The sequence below is a fragment of the Callithrix jacchus genome, chromosome X, assembly GCF_049354715.1.
Source record: "Callithrix jacchus isolate 240 chromosome X, calJac240_pri, whole genome shotgun sequence".
NCBI lineage: Eukaryota > Metazoa > Chordata > Mammalia > Primates > Cebidae > Callithrix > Callithrix jacchus.
The window spans coordinates 44,740,208-44,758,974 of NC_133524.1; the positions used below are offsets into that span (position 1 = coordinate 44,740,208).

General features: G+C 40.0%; 1 protein-coding gene across 3 annotated transcripts in view; it reads right to left on the minus strand.

The window, feature by feature from the left end:
- Positions 1–3,671: 3,671 nt before the first annotated feature.
- The window catches only part of MAOB (monoamine oxidase B), a 111,959-nt gene continuing 96,863 nt past the window's right edge, over positions 3,672–18,767 (minus strand). For all 3 annotated transcript variants that reach the window (XM_035287684.3, XM_035287683.3, XM_002762807.6), the window contains 7 exons: positions 18,113–18,209; positions 17,020–17,073; positions 15,371–15,428; positions 12,248–12,345; positions 6,400–6,511; positions 5,741–5,803; positions 3,672–4,660 (listed from right to left, as the gene is read on the minus strand). In XM_035287684.3, the coding sequence (XP_035143575.1) occupies positions 4,508–4,660; positions 5,741–5,803; positions 6,400–6,511; positions 12,248–12,345; positions 15,371–15,428; positions 17,020–17,073; positions 18,113–18,209 (635 nt within the window). In that variant the 3' untranslated portion in view covers positions 3,672–4,507. The remainder of the gene's footprint in view (positions 4,661–5,740; positions 5,804–6,399; positions 6,512–12,247; positions 12,346–15,370; positions 15,429–17,019; positions 17,074–18,112; positions 18,210–18,767) is intronic.

Genomic DNA, 18,767 nt, shown 5'->3' on the forward strand with positions numbered 1-18,767 from the left:
CTGTGACCTAAGACTTCGTACCTGGTCTGGCCCCAGTCTATCTCTTCAACCTCATTTTCTGCATTGGTTTTCTGTTACCATTGCTCCTACCACACTGGCTCTTTTTCTATTCCTTTAATACTCCGAGCATATTCTCACCTCTGGGACTTGCAATTGCTGTTTCTTCTACCTGAAATGCTCTCCCTGCAAGTAGCATCATGGCTCATTTGTTTACTTCATTTAGGTCTCAGTTTAGTAAAGGTCACTTTCTCAGTAAGGCCTAACCTGACCACTCAATCTACTATAGCCATCCCCTGCCGCCACATCACTCTTTATCCCCTTGCTTTGCTAACTTTTTCTTGATGACATTTCTCATCACCTGAAAGTATAGGTTACACCATTTATTTATTTTCTATTCATTAGAACTTAAGTTTTATGAGGGAAGGGAGTTTCTCAGTTTTGTTCACAACTATATTCCCAACACCCACAAAAATACCTGAAATAGGGTAATCAATATATATTTGTTGAGTTATTGTTGAATGATGATCATTCTTTAATTCTTATAATGGAACAGGTGAAAGACCATGTCCAGAAGGTATTGGGGCCATATTAGGTGTTAGAAGCAAATAAAAATATGTTTGGATAGAAAAAATACTTTTGGATAGAAAAATAAGTTTTGGAGATAGCAATAACTTAGAAAGATCAGGTGCTAGGTGTTCTGGATAAGCAATCTTATAAGACTGGCCCAGGGAGTAGAGACAGTGAAAATAACACGCAGAGGTTTAGAGCAACTCTCATCTGGCTTTGAAGGCCATCTACACCTCTCACTGGTTATGGGACCTTTGCTTTGTCTCTGAGACTCAGACTCCTTAAGTGGAAAACGGAAGTGATGGGAGTGGAATCAGGATAAAATAAGATGATGTATAGCACCTTGTAATTAATGTTTAATGAAAGCAACTGTCTTTATAATAATATAATTAATAATAAGCATTATTATTATCTAAAGTCAGTCTTATAAGAAGGTCTTAAAATTTTGTCAAGTGAGGTGGATGTTTTAGGATGTTTTCGGCTGTAACAGAAAACCTATATTGAAAATGATTGAATTTATTTCTCACATGACCAGACTTTCTAAAATTGGGTAGGCTGGGAGAAGGCAGCTCTCTTTAAAGAGATCTCTTTACAAATCTGTCCCTTTGAAAACCCTCTCCACTCCTTTTAGATCCTCAAAACTGGTGAGGGGTTACAACAGAAAAAAAAAACATATTTTTTAGATCTTTCCTTTGAAGTTTTCTATTTTTGTCTACCTCAGGTCTCACCTTGGTAACTGATATTTAATGTAACTTGGCACTGAGGGAAGGTGTTCTCTTTCTGGGTCCACAAGGGGGTATAGTTTTAAGGGCAAGAACTTCCCAGTGCCATGCCCCTCTCCCATCTCTCCCCATCTGGGAGATTTAACAGTCTCTGTTTTGATTTTCATGCATGGGAAAGGGTCAAAAGTCAATCACTCCAGCGGAATTTTAAGGAAACTCTTTTCATTGGCCAGGGGGTCTTGGAGAAGGTGGAGGTTCCTCCCAGGAAGGAAGTCCCCATCTTCCACACCCCTTCAGACTCCATGTTTGGATCCCCTTCCACCCTCGTGGAAGCTGTCTTTCTCTCTCCTGGATTTTTCCCTCTGGAGTCCCCTTCCACACTCTCTCATGGAAGCCTGTCTTCCCCTCCTAAACTCCATCTCTCTCTCTATTCCCTTCCACTCAGTGTGGAAGCTGCTTTCCTCTCCTAGATTCCATCTGTTTGGATTCTCTCACTGTGAGAGTCAGCTTTTTCTTTCTCTCTCCTCCTGTTTCTCTTTCTCTACTTAAATAAATCACTTTCTATAAACACTTCTGAGTCCGGCATTTACTGTGCACTGTGCCGTGGTCTCCTCTCCCATTCTTGGGGGAGTGATAGACCAAGAATCTGGAAAAATGACCTCTCAGGGGAACTGAGGACTCCCCTGAACCCCAAAACCCAGAAACAGCACCTCAGTCAAATCATGTAACTTAACAAGATGACACAATGGCAATATCATGCGGTCAGCACAGGACAAGAGGTCAATGTATGTAACATTGGGAAAACAAAGAAAAGGCACTCCTTACTCAGCAGGAGAATGAGTGATCCAGGAGATTTTTGGAGAAGGCGATTCTTTTTAGTTTTTTTGGGGTTTTTTTTTGAGAGTCTTACTCTGTTGCCGAGGCTGGAGTGCAGTAGTGTGACTCACTCACTGCAACCTTCGCCTCTCAGGTTCAAGCAATTTCCTGCCTCAGCCTCCCCAGTAGTTGGGACTACAGGCACATACCACCATACCCAACTAATTTTTGCATTTTTTGTAGAGATGGGATTTCACCATGCTGCCTAGGCTGGTCTCCTGAGCTCAAGCGATCTGCCTGCCTCAGCCTCCCAGAGAGATAGGATTACAAGTGTGAGCCACTGTGGCTAGCCATTGACTCTTTGATAACAGATGCATTATAGTTAGCCATATGATCAATTTTTAGGGACATGTTTTTGGAAAAGATGCTCAAGAAGACTCCCCCATGCTATGTACATTTTTAGACAGTTTTAAAAAACGATTACAAAGAAAATCTTAGTGGGTTCCTGAATTTTCTCATTTAGTCTCTGCTATGGATTGAATTTATCTCCCAAAGTTCATGTGTTGGAACTTTGATCCCCAGTCCAGTGGTGTTGGAAGGTGAGAACTAATAATGAAAGATGCTTGGATCATAAAGGCACCACTTTCATGAATGTGTTAATACTATTATCATGGCAGTAGGTTTGTCATCACAGGAGTGGATTCCTTACAAACAGATGACTTTAGCCCTCTTTTGATTGTTCTCTCTCACCCATGTGATGCCTTCTGCCACACAGCATAAAGGTCCTTACAAGATGACAGTTCCTTGACCTTGGACTTCTCAGCCTCCACAATCATGAGCCAATAAATTTGTGTTCATTATAAATTACTCAGTTTCTGATATTTTGTTACAGCAACACAAAATAGAGTAAGACAGTCCCTAAATTTCCACTAAATTCATACATGTTAATGCCACTGTAAAATCAGAAACTCTATACTATTATTGATTCATCTTGGGAGATTTCTTATATTTCACTTGTGCTAAGAATAAACTTCATTTTTAAAGGCGAGTATAAGAATGGCCATTTATGGATTTAAAAGACATCCCTATGGAAACTGACTATGGGAGTCTAGAGGCATGAGTGCTTTGAGATGATGATATCATTCAAAAAATAATCCAAATAGGAATTAATGCACTGTTAAACTGTAATTTTACATTAATGAGTGTACCTAGTGAATGGCTTTGCCAAGAAAGAATATGAAATGTCAACTGAAATATTGTCATTAGCTTAATAGTTTAAGCATCTTGCTTATTAATATGTAATTTATTTTGACAGGTATTTTTTGGGGTAGTGAAGGCAAGGAACTGTATCTTTTAGTATTCTTACCATACCATTATAAATCATTTACAACATGCTCTCACATATGCCACCCATGATGGATTATGCAATCAAAATGCATGCATCATCCAGGCTTCAAGGAAATTTTGACTAAATGCTTTAAAGTCACAATTATATACCTAATACTGGATCTTGACTTGATCTGTACAAAGGTTGAAAGTCATTACCCAAAAAGAAAGGACAGCAGATATGGCCAACCAAATTTTATTTTTAATTACCCAAGTGTGTACTGTACTTGATATGAAGATACAATGGAGAATACAAAAGGAAAAAGAGATAAACTTTCTACCATCAAAAAGTTAAAATCAGCTGGAGACACACTGCACAAAACAGTAAGACTTAAGGCTATATACTGAGTAGCATTTGAGTAGTGTAAGACAACTTAGCACAAAGTAAACCCATACAAGGGGACACCATCAGTGACTACCACAGGGAGTGAAGGAGGGTAATTGGGGAATATATTCAGGGAAGTGGGAAAAGCATTGGATTTGTGTTCTAGTCCTCCAGATACCAGTGGCTTATTGTGGCTCTTAGGTCATTAAGTTCCACCTCTGTTGGCTTCAGTTTGCTTAACTCTAAAACAGAAGGTGAGGACTAAATGGTCTTTAATGTCTTTCAGCTTTAACAATACAGTATTCTAAGGACAAATGCAAAGAGCTTTGGCAGGTGAGGCTATTACAGGTAAGAGGAAGGACAAGCACAAAGCCACAGTGATAAGAAAGAACTCATTGCTTGTGCATGGGCAAGGTGTGTTGTGGGGCAGCAAGAACCTTAAACAAGCCAATGTAACTATTCTAAAGGTTCCAAGGGCAATACAGAACACTAAGCCACGTAAGGGACACTAAGCAGGGGCCACAATGGAGAAAGAGATACCATGTATTTTACAGTCAGAGTTGGACTTATCTTCACGCTCCCCGCCTCGCTCCACATTATTTGTCTTCATGGAACTTGACTGCAGCTCCGTTCGCAAACCCATACCCCAAATACAGTATGAAGAGAGTCTGATTACAGACACCCTCTCTCTTTAGACTCGCACGAGTAGCCCCCTTTTGTGGGCCAGGAAGCCAAGAGCCGTTGCTGAAAAGATGGTGGTCAATCCAATCAGCCTGAGCAGGCCTGGCACAGAGGGCAAATGTCGCTCCAAGAAGCTTGTGGTGATGGGCTGCGCAGGGACATCCTGGGTTCAGAGAACACTGGGTGTTAGTACAGGGCTTGTGCACTTTAGAGAGTGAGTACTTCCTCCAGCTCTCTGAACATGACCCATTCCTGCCAACCTCTAGGCCATTAAACACAATGTTCCCTCTGCTTATACTGTTTGCCCTGGCTTCCTCACTGGGCCCTTCACTTCCTCAGGGAGGCTTTATTTCCTGGGCCCCCAGCCTAGAATGGCCTTCTGTTTTTGCATTTTTTTTCTCAGCATGACTTCTTCATTGTTCTGTACTTTTTGATTATCATTTGTATTCTCCACCAGATGTTGAGCTCCACTAAAATGCTGCTGTGCATTTACTGCAATGGCTGATGCAGAACAAGTGTGCCATAAATACTTACTAGTAAATGAATCCATGGTCCCCACAGCCTACAATCCTACTCCTAGCAGAAGCACTAAGAGAATGACTTTGGAGTGGCAGGCCTATTTTTTTTTTGACTTCACGCTTAAAAAGACAGAGCAATAACTTTAATAACCTTTTTTGACCTTGTCTTCTACAGTGTGTTTTCACTCTAACCTCTATGCATCCCTCATTCCAGCCAGGAAAACTTCCTAGGATTTTATCGCAAGAATGGTAAGTATATTAAAAATAAAATTTTAATCTCAATATTCTCCATTTCATTCCATCTGTTTGTCCCTGGACTGGAGATGCTAACAGACTTTCCTTTCTTTTCCTGCCTCTTGTTGAGAATCACCAGGCTAGATATTTATTCAACAGGCATTTATTGAGTTATTATTTTTAGAACTCTCTGAGAAATGTCTCCCTCCTCATCAAAAAATAATTTTTCCTAATAATCCATAATGAATGTGGCAGCTACAAATGTATCAAAGTTCGTCTAAATCTGTCACCTCTGCCCTAACCCATGATACTTATTTAAACATTCATGTTTGAATCACTTAGGTAAATCACTGAGTTGAATCACTTAGGAAAATCACTGAGTTTAATCACTTAGGAAAAGGTATATGTGAATATATACAAGTGTGCTCTTCTTGCAAATAATGGGTTTTAGAGAAAAGACATCTAAATTCATGAAATAAAACATAGCCTACCACAGACTCTGGTTCCGACTGCCAGATTTCATCCTCTGGAATCTTCCCCATAGCATGCAGGATCTGAAATGAAAGAGCATATTGGCAAATAGCAAAAGTGACACCATCTTTCTTCGAATCTGTTCTCTGAATAAAGGACTAAGTAACAGTCTCTTAGATATCCATCAAAAACACCATGGTAAAGGCCAGAACACTCCACTCAACCTTTAAAAGGCACCAAAACGTCTTTCCACTCTGGTATAAGAGGTTGCAATCATCAGGCTTACCATAAATTTTAATAGTTGTGACCACACCTCAAAAATAGGGATGAGATCAGAAGTGCTGTCAGAAAAATCTTTCCTGTGAAATGAATTGAATTTTGAGTCCTAATAAAAGCATGTTTGGTCCTAGAAGATCAGACCTGGGTTATCTTTCAAGCATAGTCAGGTTGATCATTTGCTCCATGAACTCTTTTTACCTTCGGTGACATGTTAGGTATTTTCATTATGACTTTGGGCTGAGGTGTTCACTTCACCTGAGACAACTGTTAAGATGGTATTTTATGGGTCTTGAGATGGTGGTTACTGCAGACTTGGTCTCCAGGCTCTCAGATATCTTTGACCTACATGTTAGGACCATGAGTTTCCTCCTTCCCCATAATCTGTGACCCCAGGCCCTACCTCTCGGGCCGCTCTCTCCCCAGCCTCTACAGCCCCCTCCATGTAGCCGCTCCAGTGTGTGGCAGTCTCAGTGCCTGCGAAGTAAATCTTGTCCACTGGCTGGCGTAGAACCCTTGGAACAAAAGCAAAGAGGCACAAGTGGTCAGTCTCAGAGAGTCCAGAGAAAAGCTTTCCCACAAAGACGGAGGCTGATCAGCTTCCTCAGATTCTGAACAATCAAGAAGGACACTGGCAATCTTGGAATAATGTTTGTTTATATGATTCCTCCAGCTCCTGCATGATCCTTGTCAGAAACGAAATGGAATAAAAGCCAAAGTTCACTCCTGCACCAAGAGTTGTAAGTGAAGGAGCTGACATTAATGGAGGTTAATTATTTATTTGCTTCACCAACATGAAGTGTAGGGCTGTATAAGCCCAGTCATATGGTTCCCTTTATGGCTCACTAGCTCTGGGCAAGGTGATACATGCCTCCAATTCCCCACATGGTTATTCCACTAGTGAACATGGCAAATCACTTCCTCTCATTGAGCTCTGGCTTCCTCGCCTCTTAAAGGGAATGATCCACTGATTTATAAGACCCTTTCCATCAGTAGCATTTAACAAATCTGTGAGTCTGACTATGGCTCCTTAAGTGCTATTCCTTGAACACTTGCCTGTACTGGTGAGGTCGGTACTATTATTATCCCCATTTTGCAGATGAGAATATGGAAGTAGACTGTGGTGGACATTGTGATGAACCACACAGGCCCCCTTCAAGAATGAAAGACTTATTCTCAGCTGCTGGGAGTGCTGCAAGAAGAGGGCCTACCGATGTCAGCCCTCTTTGGAAATTGCCTGTGCTGCAAAATCACCTAGGTCACGCCTCCTTCCAGCAGCAGGTGGACCCAGTGACTGGTCACCATGGGTGGTGAATACCTGATTCCCAAGCTCCAACTTGAGACCACTCTGAAGGGCCATTTTAGTTCTAGAGAACTCCCTCTGGGGTCAGCTGAGGCCGTCACTGGAACTGCATTACAGCCTAACTTCTCCCTATGCCCACTCCTGCTGCTGTCTCTCTTTCACAGGTGCCAATCCTAAGGGCATGCCTTAATATATATCCTGTCGGCTAACAGTTGTTTCAGGGTCTGCTTCCTGGAACCTAACCAGCAACAGAGACAAAGTAATTTGCTCTTGGTCACAGCTAGTAAGTGGCAGAGTTGGTATTTGAACTCAGGCAATCTGACTCTGGAACCTACAGTCTTCACCACTTAGTTTTACTTCCTCTCTATACGGCACTGTTTCTTCAATCTTTTAAAGAACTCGGTGACATAGCCACTATTATCATTATCTCATTTTTCACATGAGGAAACTGAGGCTTGGAGAAATGTTCAGTGATATGCCAAGAGCCACACTCCTAGAAAATAACAAAGCCGGGATTTGAACCATCACTACTAGATGTCAAAGTCTGTGTTTTGATCTTATATTCTTTGCCTGGTGTATCGTCACCCTATAATATTTAATAGTAGAGTGCCAGCATGCTATACAAGGGACTGAAATGTCACAGAACATGGCCTGCAAGAGGGGCAGTTCGTTGTTTCTCTGAGAAAAATACCATAAGGAAAGCACCATCAACATGCATTATTCATCCTGTCCCAGGATTCTCTTATATCTGATAAGTATGTCAAGAGCTAACATCCATGCTCCATCTTAGTCAACACTGTATACCACTGGGCCTTTTATTAGAAAACCAAACAAGCTGGCTTGCATTGGTGTGTTTTCTTTCACCTGCTCTAATTACCATGATCAAAAGTAGGAGAAGAAAATATAAGGAGAGATATTATATAGAATACAGATGGTCTCCAACTTATAATTTTTAATTTTATGATGATGTTAAAGCAATATACATTCAGTAGAAACCATACGTCAAATATCCATACAGCCATTCTGTCTTTCACTTTCAATACCGTATTTAATACATGACATGAGATATTCAACCCTCCATTATAAAATACACTTTCTGTTAGATTATTTTGCCCAATGGTAGGCTAATGTAAGTGTTCTGAGTACGTTTAAGGTAGCTAGGCTAAAATATGATATTTGGTAGGTTAGTTGTATTAAGCAGATTTTCTATTTATAATATTTTCAATTTATGATGGGTTTATTGGGATATAACCCCATCATATTTTGAGGAACATCTGTATTAGTATGTTGATGACAACACATGAAATAAATCTGTAACTATCGAGAGCCTAAGGTATTCAGGAAGGAACCCTTCCTGCAAAAGAAGGTGGATTAACTTTCACCATGTTGATTAAACAATGTCATTTTTCACTGCATATTCACATTTTTTTCAAATGGAGAAAACTAACTCCAGTTGGAGACCTCTGGGAGGCCTGGCCAGACCCTAGAATGAAATATTGGAAGAAATAAAAAGGCTTAGAGAGCTAATTGTACTAACAATCAGAATATGGTAAAAACCAATAATTAATTTTAAACAAAGAGATAGTTTCCCTCCACTTGTCATTTGGAAATTATGTTCTTTTAAGGGAAAAAATAGTCCAATAACCAGACAAGAAGAATACCTGCCCCTTCTTTTGCAGGTGAGTGAACAGACAGTATATATTTACAAAAGATATAGGACATCATAAAGCACACATCGATTTCTCATGGCTTATGAGTTTTACTGCACAGGCACTACAATCAGTTTTTCACTCTGTCCAGAAGAAAATTTTCTTAATAAATGTGTATTTAGTTATTTACTAAAGTTGTACTGTTGATTCTGTCTTCTCTCTTCCTTCTGGAAGCAGAGCATTTACTGTGAACTTTCAGGGCCCTAAATATAAAATGTACTGCAATATCATAAATGCCATGGCCTTGAAGGGTCAAGTGAAGTCGTCTGGGCAGGTAGTCTCTGTTCAAGCTGGGAGTTACATTAAGCTATGCTGTGCCTTAGTTTCAACCCTACAAATTGAAGGTAGTTATAGGAAGCCTGATGTATGTCTCTGGGGAGGAATAAAGATAAAAGAGGGCATTATTGTATCACCACCAGTGCCAGATACAATGGGATTTATCTTGCTTCTCTCATGTGGTCAGGATTAGGCCAGTTTAGGTAAGTGTTCTCTTTGCTGCCCAAACCAAAAGGTATTTTCCTGACACTCTATGAAATTGAGCATAAAACCCACTACTCTGTGGTCAGAAATCTAATCATATCACACTTCTGATATGATTAGATTAGATTAGATTAGATTAGAAAACAGAGCCAAAAACAAACGTTATGCAGTGATTGCTGTTCTCTGTTGCAATATCAAGTTTTGTATTCCTGAATGTGTCATATAGGGCAAAGGGTCCTTGCTCCCCTTTTGGTATGATTCTCCATTCTGTCCTTATCACCCATAGCCTATCTGATATAGTTTTGATATTTGTCCCCACCCAAATCTCATGTAGAATTGTAATCCCCAGTGCCTGAGGTGGGGCCTGGTGGGAGCTGTTTGGATCACGAGGGCAGATCCCTCATGGCTTGGTCTGTCTTCGTGATAGTGAGTTCTCACGAGATCTGGTCGCATAAAAGTGCATGGCACCTCTCACCCCAACACTTGCTTGCTCCTCCTTTTGTCATGTGACTTGCCTGTTCTCAGTTTGCCTTCTGCCATGATTGTGAGCATCCTGAAGCTTCACCAGGAACTGAGCAGATGCCAGCACTATGCTTGTATAGCCTGCAGAACTGTGAGCCAACTAAACCTCTTTTCTTTATAAGTTACCCAGACTCAGATATTTATTTGAAGCAATGCAAGAATGGCCTAATACATGATCCATGCAAAGCTCTTCCCCTGACCTTCCAGAAACCTGTGGGATCCTAGTGTTTTGCTCATACCATTCTATCTGCCTAGACTGAATCCCCAATAGCCTTTCTCTGCCTCCTACAACCCTCAGGTGGTATGCGCGTTATGAAGCCTTTGCAGATTTCTCTAAGTAAGGCTAGCCTGTGCCTCTATGTGTCCCAGTGTTATCGCTATGCCCCTGTATTAGAGCATTTACCTCAGTGGTAACATTCTGAGTGGTGATACGGTAATGCCCTCTTTTATCCTTATACCCTTCCAGGGACATATGTCAGTACTTTAGAGTCGATTTTTGATGTCATGTCCTCTCCCCATCACCATCCTGGTCCTCAACACTGTCAGCTCCTTCTCAGTGGGGAGGATGTCTTTGGTATTAAAGTTTTCGGCACAGTGTTTAGCAAATGGTTGGCACTTAGCCAATAAACGCATAATGAAACAAATAACATTGACATATTCTACACTCACTGATATGGTTTGGCTCTGTGTCCCCATTCAGATTTCATCTTGTAGCTCCCATAATTCCCACAGGTTGTTGGAGGGGCCCGGTGGGAGATGATTGAATCATGGGGGTGAGTCTTTCCCGTGCTGTTCTCGTGATAATGAATGGGTCTCACAAGATGTGATGTTTTAAAAATGGGAGTTTCTTTGCACAAGCTCTCTCTTAGCCTGCTGCCATAGACATAAGATGTGACTTGCTCCTTTTTGCCTTCACCATAATTGTGAAGCCTCCCCAGTCATGTGGAACTGTAAGTCCAATAAACCTCTTTCTTTTTCAAATTGCCCAGTCTTGGATATGTCTTTATCAGCAGTGTGAAAATGGACTAACACACTCAGCATATTTAAAAATTAACTTAATGACCCAGCAGCTTATCAGGTGCTGCCTTCTGGACTCAGGGTGTTCTCTTGGATAGTATTTTGCCATCTTCAAGCAGGTAAAGAAAGTGCTAACCAAAGTTGTTATGTATCTTCTGATAAGCAGGTCTTAATCCTTATTTGATCAGTTTTCATGGACAGATTGATTAGCCATTTCCACTTACCCCCTCTGTTTGCTGCAACAGTCTTTGACTCACTATTCTACATGTCTCATTCTCTTTAGATTAAGCTTTTGGCATTAAATTATTGCTTGGTTTAGTAATACTATAATAGTCATTAAAATTACTGCTATATTATTAGTTCATTTATTGTCATCAAATAAATTAAACAACCACATACTTGGAAGTATAATGCTGTGAATGCTAAAAGCTATTGAACTGTGCACCTTTTTGAATAGGTGAATTGTATGGTATGTGAATTATGTCTCAATAAGGGTGTTAAAAAATAACTCACACTTCCCAGCATATAAGGTTTAGCATAAAAAACCTCATACTTCCTTGAACATACTGATTATTGCTCACTGTTCATCATTTTGTGCTTTCCCATCCACTTGCTAAGAAAGTGAGGTTCAGAAAAGAGAAGTGACCTGTTTGGGATGACAAAGTTGGTTATTGGTAGAATCAGGGCTGGAACCCAAGTCTCTTCATGCTCAGTCTTGAACTCATTTTTTTGTCCCCATGTTGTCAGTTGTACAGTGGCATTTGAGGAAGTTTTACTGAGTCTTAACTCAGTATAAGGACACTTCTTCTGACATTGTGGATGAACCCTTGGACTGCCTAAAATGCTACTCTTTTTTGATTTTTAATTTTTATGGGTACACAGTAGGTGTATATATTTATGGGGTACATGATGTGTTTTGATACAGGCATATAATGCCTAATAATCACATCATGAAGAATGGTATAAAATGCTATTCTTATGCTGAAACTTTCTTTGGTTATATTGATTGGAATTTCTCTTCCAGAGAAATTAAAATTGGAAAGCAGCACCATGGTGTATAATTATAACAATTTCATTCATAAGGTTCACAAGATACAAAGGAAATTGGGGGATTTTTTTTGTATTTGTAAGAACCAAGGGAGAAGAGCTACCTGAACCTATTTAGAGTTTGGATTCAGGCACAGGGGATTTCATCACAGCTTAGCATACTTTTACTCTACCTTCCATATTGAGTCATGATCCCAGGGGGGAAGTAAGTCGTGTAGCAGCCACCGGAGTACTGCTCCTCACACCAGTTCTTCTCTTCATAATGGACTGGCTGCAAGGCAGAGTGACAAAAGCTTAAAGGAGACACAGAGAAAGCTATCTAGCCTAGAATAAATCCAATAGTTTAGTAGGTTATAGAGTAGCATTATCCCGATGTTTTTGAAGCTATGTCTTCGGGCAGGTAAATGTCCTTGATAGTAAGCTTCTAAGAAATTCAGATTTTAGAATCTTTTTTTTTTTATTTGGTTTCTTCATGTTTTAGGTATTGTTCATAAATCATGATAGTCTATTTCCATTTGTACCGTGGTCTTACCTATTAAAAAGTCTTACTGCCTAATGGTTTCAAGAAAAGGTTTTCAAAGGATTTATGTTTACTGGTGTGGCTGGATAAGAAAAAAAAAGGCAGAAAAATATGTCTGCTGAAGAAAAAGGACTATCAGGTTCATGCTTTGGTGAAGGTGAGCTTTGTTTAGGGAAACTGAACAGACAAACATGTTTTTATGGCAAGCAAGCACTTCTGTTGATGGTGGTACTTACAAACAACGATTGATCTGAAAAATCTGTTTTTGCCATGAATAGGCAAAACTGGCCAAGATTTTGTAAAGCTCAAATGCTTTTTTAAAGTAACTAAACAGAAGCTTTATTATTAACCATTACTTTGAAAAGACAAAATCAACATAGCAAGTTTTAAGAAAATGATGTTTGAAAAAGAGGTTTTGAAAAATATTTTGTTTAAAAGAATTGCAATCACATAGCTGATTTTGAACAGTCATTTGTAAGACATCCTATTTACAAAGTATGACTATGAGGTTCTGCCTGATGGGTTAAGTGGCTCCAGGTCTTCTGTGGTGCCACCATGCTAAACTCCCCAGCACCTGATGGCTACGTCTGCCTCCTAAGCAAGCTTCTCTGGCTGTCTCCAGCCAATTAGAAGAAAGGTAGGACTTTATCTTTCACTGTTTCTTGTTGCCAGGAATTTCTTCCTTCCACAAAATAAGCATCGAAGTGAAAATAAAACAAGTGGCCCTCTCTATACCAAGAGCAAACAAGGACAGGACCAATTTATTTTTATCATCAGGAATTAATCATCCACACCCTTCTCAGAAAAAGAGACTTTCTCAAATGAAAAATGATCAGACTTTTTCAAAATATGAGGACAAATGCTTTCCTCTCCAACTGATGTTCCCCAACCATCTCATGAGTTGCTGGAGGAACTTCAATTACAAACTGCTTTAGCCTGAGAATGTCTCAGAATGTAACTTCATAAAGCTTGAATAGCTACCAGGGTGAAATATCTTGAGTGGCTTTTTAAGAAAAATTTACTCCACACTCTTTATTCTCCAGACCTGTGCCATTGAATGGCATTTTTAAACAGAAAAACTAATAATTTTTAACAGATGTTAAGTGCTTTTAGAGTGAGTGTATACTGTATTTCTTTTTTTCAGATGAAGCCTTGCTCTGTCGCCAGGCTGGAGTGCAGTGGCATCATCTTGCCTACTGCAACCTCCTTTTCCTGGGTTCCAGTGATTCTCCTGCCTTAGCCTCCTGAGAGGCTGGGACTACAGGTGTGTGCCAGCACGTCCAGCTAATGTTTTTTTGTATTTTTAGTTGAGACAGGGTTTCGCCATGTTGGCCAGGATGGTCTCAATCTCTTGACCTCATAATCCACCAGCCTCGGCCTCCCAAAGTGCTGGGATTACAGCTGTGAGCCACTGCACCTGGCCATATGTTTTGTTTTGATACTTAACTCAATACCCTTGAGCCTGGAGGCTATGCCTATATTTAAACTTGCTAAATGGTATATGAAAGAAAAAAAAAAAAGCAAAACACATTCCTCTTATTGTTTCCCTAATTGTTTTAGTTTATTTGCTGAGAAAGAATTCCAAGAAACATCAAGAGCATGTGTTTCACCTATATCAAGTACAGAAGATGTGCAGTGGTGGGATGATCAGGGAGGGAGAGAATTTTGCTTTAAAATAGTGAACAAAAAGACAAATTCAAAAGACACACAACTTAACAAGGAGGAAGCCAGCCACTCCAAAGCTGAGTGTTAGAGTAATAGGAGTAAGCCATGGAGCTGCTCAACTAGACCGTGGTATATACTACAGAGATTTGGATTTAAGCGGCTTAACAAGTTAAACATTCTCAGCCTCCTCATTATACTTTTCTCACGCATTAACTGCTCATTTGTACATTGGTCTCCATTGTCTTCAAATGTTTCACAGATAATTGGATTTAATAATCACGTTCAAAAGGTGGCATAGTCTATGTCAAAACATTAAAACTTAGCAGTCTGGTGAATGTCATGAGAGAACCGATTCATCATTTTAAATATTGATGAGGGAGGTGATTACGGGTACTTGTGATGAGTACTTTGGGCCCCCTGACTGTCACCAAATGTCCCCTGCCCCCATCCCACCTTTAGCCACCATAGAATTCTATTTGATTCATTTGAAGATCACTGTTTCCTCTGGCTACTTCCAAAGGTGTCTTAAAACTCAACTGGCAGACAGACAGCCTGTCTTCTTTACATCTCTCATGTTCAAGGGTAAAACAAGGCAGAAAAGGGGCCATGCAGGAGTGGGGGTAGGTAATCGTATTTTTTAACTGTGAGACAGTGGGGGATGAGGTGGGTATAGGTTTACGTACATGAGTGAGACTCTGCCCTTTTTACAAGATCACCAGAAGTGGGAAAAAGCCCTTTTCATCCCCATCCTGGCTGCTGGGATCTAGGATCTCCCTATGGGTAGTAGATGCTCCCCTCTTTTACCCCCCTAACAGAACTGGAAGCAGAGTGGCCCAATGTCCTTTTCCAGGAAGAACTCTGAATTCGGGGACAATGTAGCACCACCTAAACCATAGCATGTTGCAAATTCCCTGACCTGCCACCAGCACAGCCAGGGCCTGCACTCTCTGGAACCACTTGTAAATTGACCAGTCCTGTGTAGATGCCTCTGCAAATATGTCGGGAAAAGCATGAACTTCAGGACCCAACTTGCATCAACGTATCCCTGCTGGCCCCTTGGGGACAAATAAAGGTCTCTCTCCCTTAGTATAGGGTTGGGAAGCAGTCTTACCTCCAGAGCTTCTGGGGAACCCAGAACTTTGGCATAGAGTTCACAAAGTTTCTTCAACCTGTGAATAACAAGAAACAAAAGTGAAAACAAAGGAAAGGAGGGAAGGAAAAAAAAAGTGGGAGAGAGGCATTTATCCCTTCATAAAAAAGATTTCATGAGCCATTGATTCCACTCCAACATTTCATTGTAATGTTTTAAAAACAAGGCATTTTGTTCCATTTCAGCTGTCTTAAATCTTTGAGGTTGTAAATATTAATCACACAGGATTGCTGATAAATCTTTTAAGAAAGTAAAGTGATGTATTGCCTGAATTATGATATTATTTGAAATCCAGAAGCTCTTTTGTTTATGAACAAAATGTTTATGAAACACGTCTATGAAAATGACTAAGTTCTTCTCCCTCCCTGTCTACCTTCTCACTCGTTCTGTCTTTTTGTTTTTATACAAATGAAGTAACTTGGCACAAGCAGAGGAATGGCTAGAAAGAGCAAAGAAATAAAATTAAGTACAGAAGTAGAACCAGATTTAGAATTCATAAAGGTGGACATTTTAAACCCACAGGGAAAAGCCGGATTTTTAAATAGAATGGCACTGGGACAAATAGCTGCCCATGAAGGAAACAGTTGGATGATTCATTACTGTTTTACACCAAAATATATTTCAGAAGGATCAGAGATTTACATGTAATAGGTGAGACCATAAAAGTAATGGAAGAATGGGTGACTTCTAAAACATTATCTTGGAATGAGAAAGTCTATTCTATGCATGATAGACACTCTGAAACCATGGTTTTAAAATGGATAAATTTGACTACATAAAAAGATAAAATTTTATTGTAGTATAAAGTGAATAAGCCATAAACAGGATCAAAAGACAAGTGGGAACAGATTTGTTCCAGGCACTGGAAACCCAGCAGTGAGCCAATCAGACAAAACATCCTACCTTCATGATCTTATATTCTAGTGGGGACATTTTTAGGTAAGAGGCCCAGGCAGATCTCTACAGCCCTGGCCACGTGCAGAGGTGACATTGGTCATGGAGGAGCACCCTGATGGAAGTGGAAAGCACGCATCATAGTATAATTCAGGAGCTCTTTCCTGGTAAATAGGTTATTAGCAGTGGTGTAGGAATAAATAATTGGCAATGGTGAACACTAATTGCAAGAAGAAATTGCCACCTTCAGAGAAACTAGGCCCTCTGTACCAATGCATTCCGTAATTGTTATGCATCATTCATATAGTATGTACAGCAGACTTCCCCACAACACAGTCTTCACAAGTAAATTTTCAGCCCCTGGTTATCTTCTTCACAAGTAAATTTTCAGCCCCTGAGTTATATCCATTTTTGTATTCTCCATAACCCCTAGCATGCTTTCTTATGTACAATAAACTCAACAAATATTAATTTGAATACTTTGGTTCTTAAGTTATCGGCACTATGTCTTTTACACAAGAACCTTATAATTAACATAGCAAACACATAGCATTGGCAATACACATATAATTAGGCAGTCTGTAAGTTACAAAGTTAAGTGAAAATGAAAGACAGGCAAGTAGGTAGAAAAGAAGGAAAGAAGGAGAAAAGGGAAGGAGGGACGGAGTTGGGAGAAAGGAAGAAAGGAAAGAAAGAAGCAGCACTTCTTTTGTTACCTTTCCTCTTTGGTAAGACGTGCCAGTTTTCTGGCTTTGTGGGCCAGGATAAATCTAAAACATACAAACAAGAAAAAAGGGGAGAAATTAGTAGTTGCTTTCATCCTAGCCTCATTTCTATAGCTACACATATGCCCAGTTTACACAGTTAAAAGTCAACCAAAAGAAACAAACAATATACGAGCTTATTTTACGCTCAAAGTTTCATGTCGAATTTCTGACACTGAAGAGCACTGTCTAACTTCAAGGAGTCAAGCGAATAAAAATAGATGACTGCCCATAATTTTTGACTTCGATAGCACTATGGCTGACCCACTTCCCCTCACCCAGCTGGTGGTCAATAAGAATAAACCTTGGGCCTCAAATGCCCACTTAAGGCCATGTCTGAGCCTTTTCAATTTCATCCAGTCCTTGCTCTTTGGTTTTGTCTCCACCATGGTATCTCCGTAGCACCCAACCTTCTAGATTCCATCTCCATTTCTAGCCCCATGATTGCCTTCAACTTACAATTGGCTTTGATCTCCCTGTTCTGACTGTTGGGTCTCTCTGAGATAAACTCATACATGTCCTAGGGCCTATCTCAATTTTGGATGCTCCAGGTCACCACCTCTCTGGGTCAGGACATCCTGGCCTTCCCTTCCCATGTGCTGTTCTTCCCTGGAAAGCTGAAGACTAGGCTGGTTTTGGCTCTTTAATGGGGCTCAGAAGTCTCAGCATCCCACTTAAGTAACATGGGTGCCCACACAGCCTCCAAAAGAAGTCTCTTAGTAAAACACCCCAAGTCAGGTCTTTATATCATGCTGCCAACAAAAGACGGGTCACCAAAATATCTCTACCCCCAGCACTAAATACTAATAGAAAATTAACATAAAAATTTTAAAATGTTATTGGTATTTTGCTTCCATCTAAATGTTTATTCATTGGAAGACATTATTTAGAAAAGAACCAGAAATAATTTTCATACTGCTGAATTTGAAAGATAATGCCATTGGGTTAAAAAATCATTTGTCAAAGTTTGGAGCATATTTGTTTATAGTATGTGATTACCTTGTCAACGCTGAATAGCAGCCACAACACCATAATTGTGCCTTACCCCATTATGGCGGCATAGTTGCCATCAGGTTTGGTATCATCCAATGTGTAGGCAACTGGAGCTTCCTCTCCATCAATAACCATGGTTCCACAGTAATCTTAAAGAACAGCAAAATGGAAGAGCATATTCATCACTCTATCAAGCTACCCAGGGCAGTTATAATGAAGCACATGTTTTTAAACTTGAGAAGCCCAAAGGCCAAATATAGCATATTATACCCCAAGCATATGAAGGCAAACCAAACTGACGTCAAAGGAGGGCTAAGTGGCCAGCATTTTTTGAAAAAATCAAACTGTAAGCCCTTCTCTGCAAAGAATAAAGCATATGATATTAGAAATTCATCCAAGTCACCATTTAATGAAATCTGGTTTTCCTTGCAGTAAATACGTGGGTTCCCCATTTTCTCTTTCATAAGAAATCAGAATAAATCCAAAGATCTATAAAGGAAATACCAGTTCATTACTGTAAAACAGAAGAGACTGCACATTGACATTTTATGAAAGTTGCTTATTCTAAGCAGTTCTTTATTTTCTGGAGGCAGAGCAGAAGGACATGTATAACTAAAATTCATAAGAGTCCCAAACTGTCATTTCAAACATGACGTCCAAAGACTCTTTCCCCATCAAGAACAACTTGAAAAAGAATTTCAGCGCAT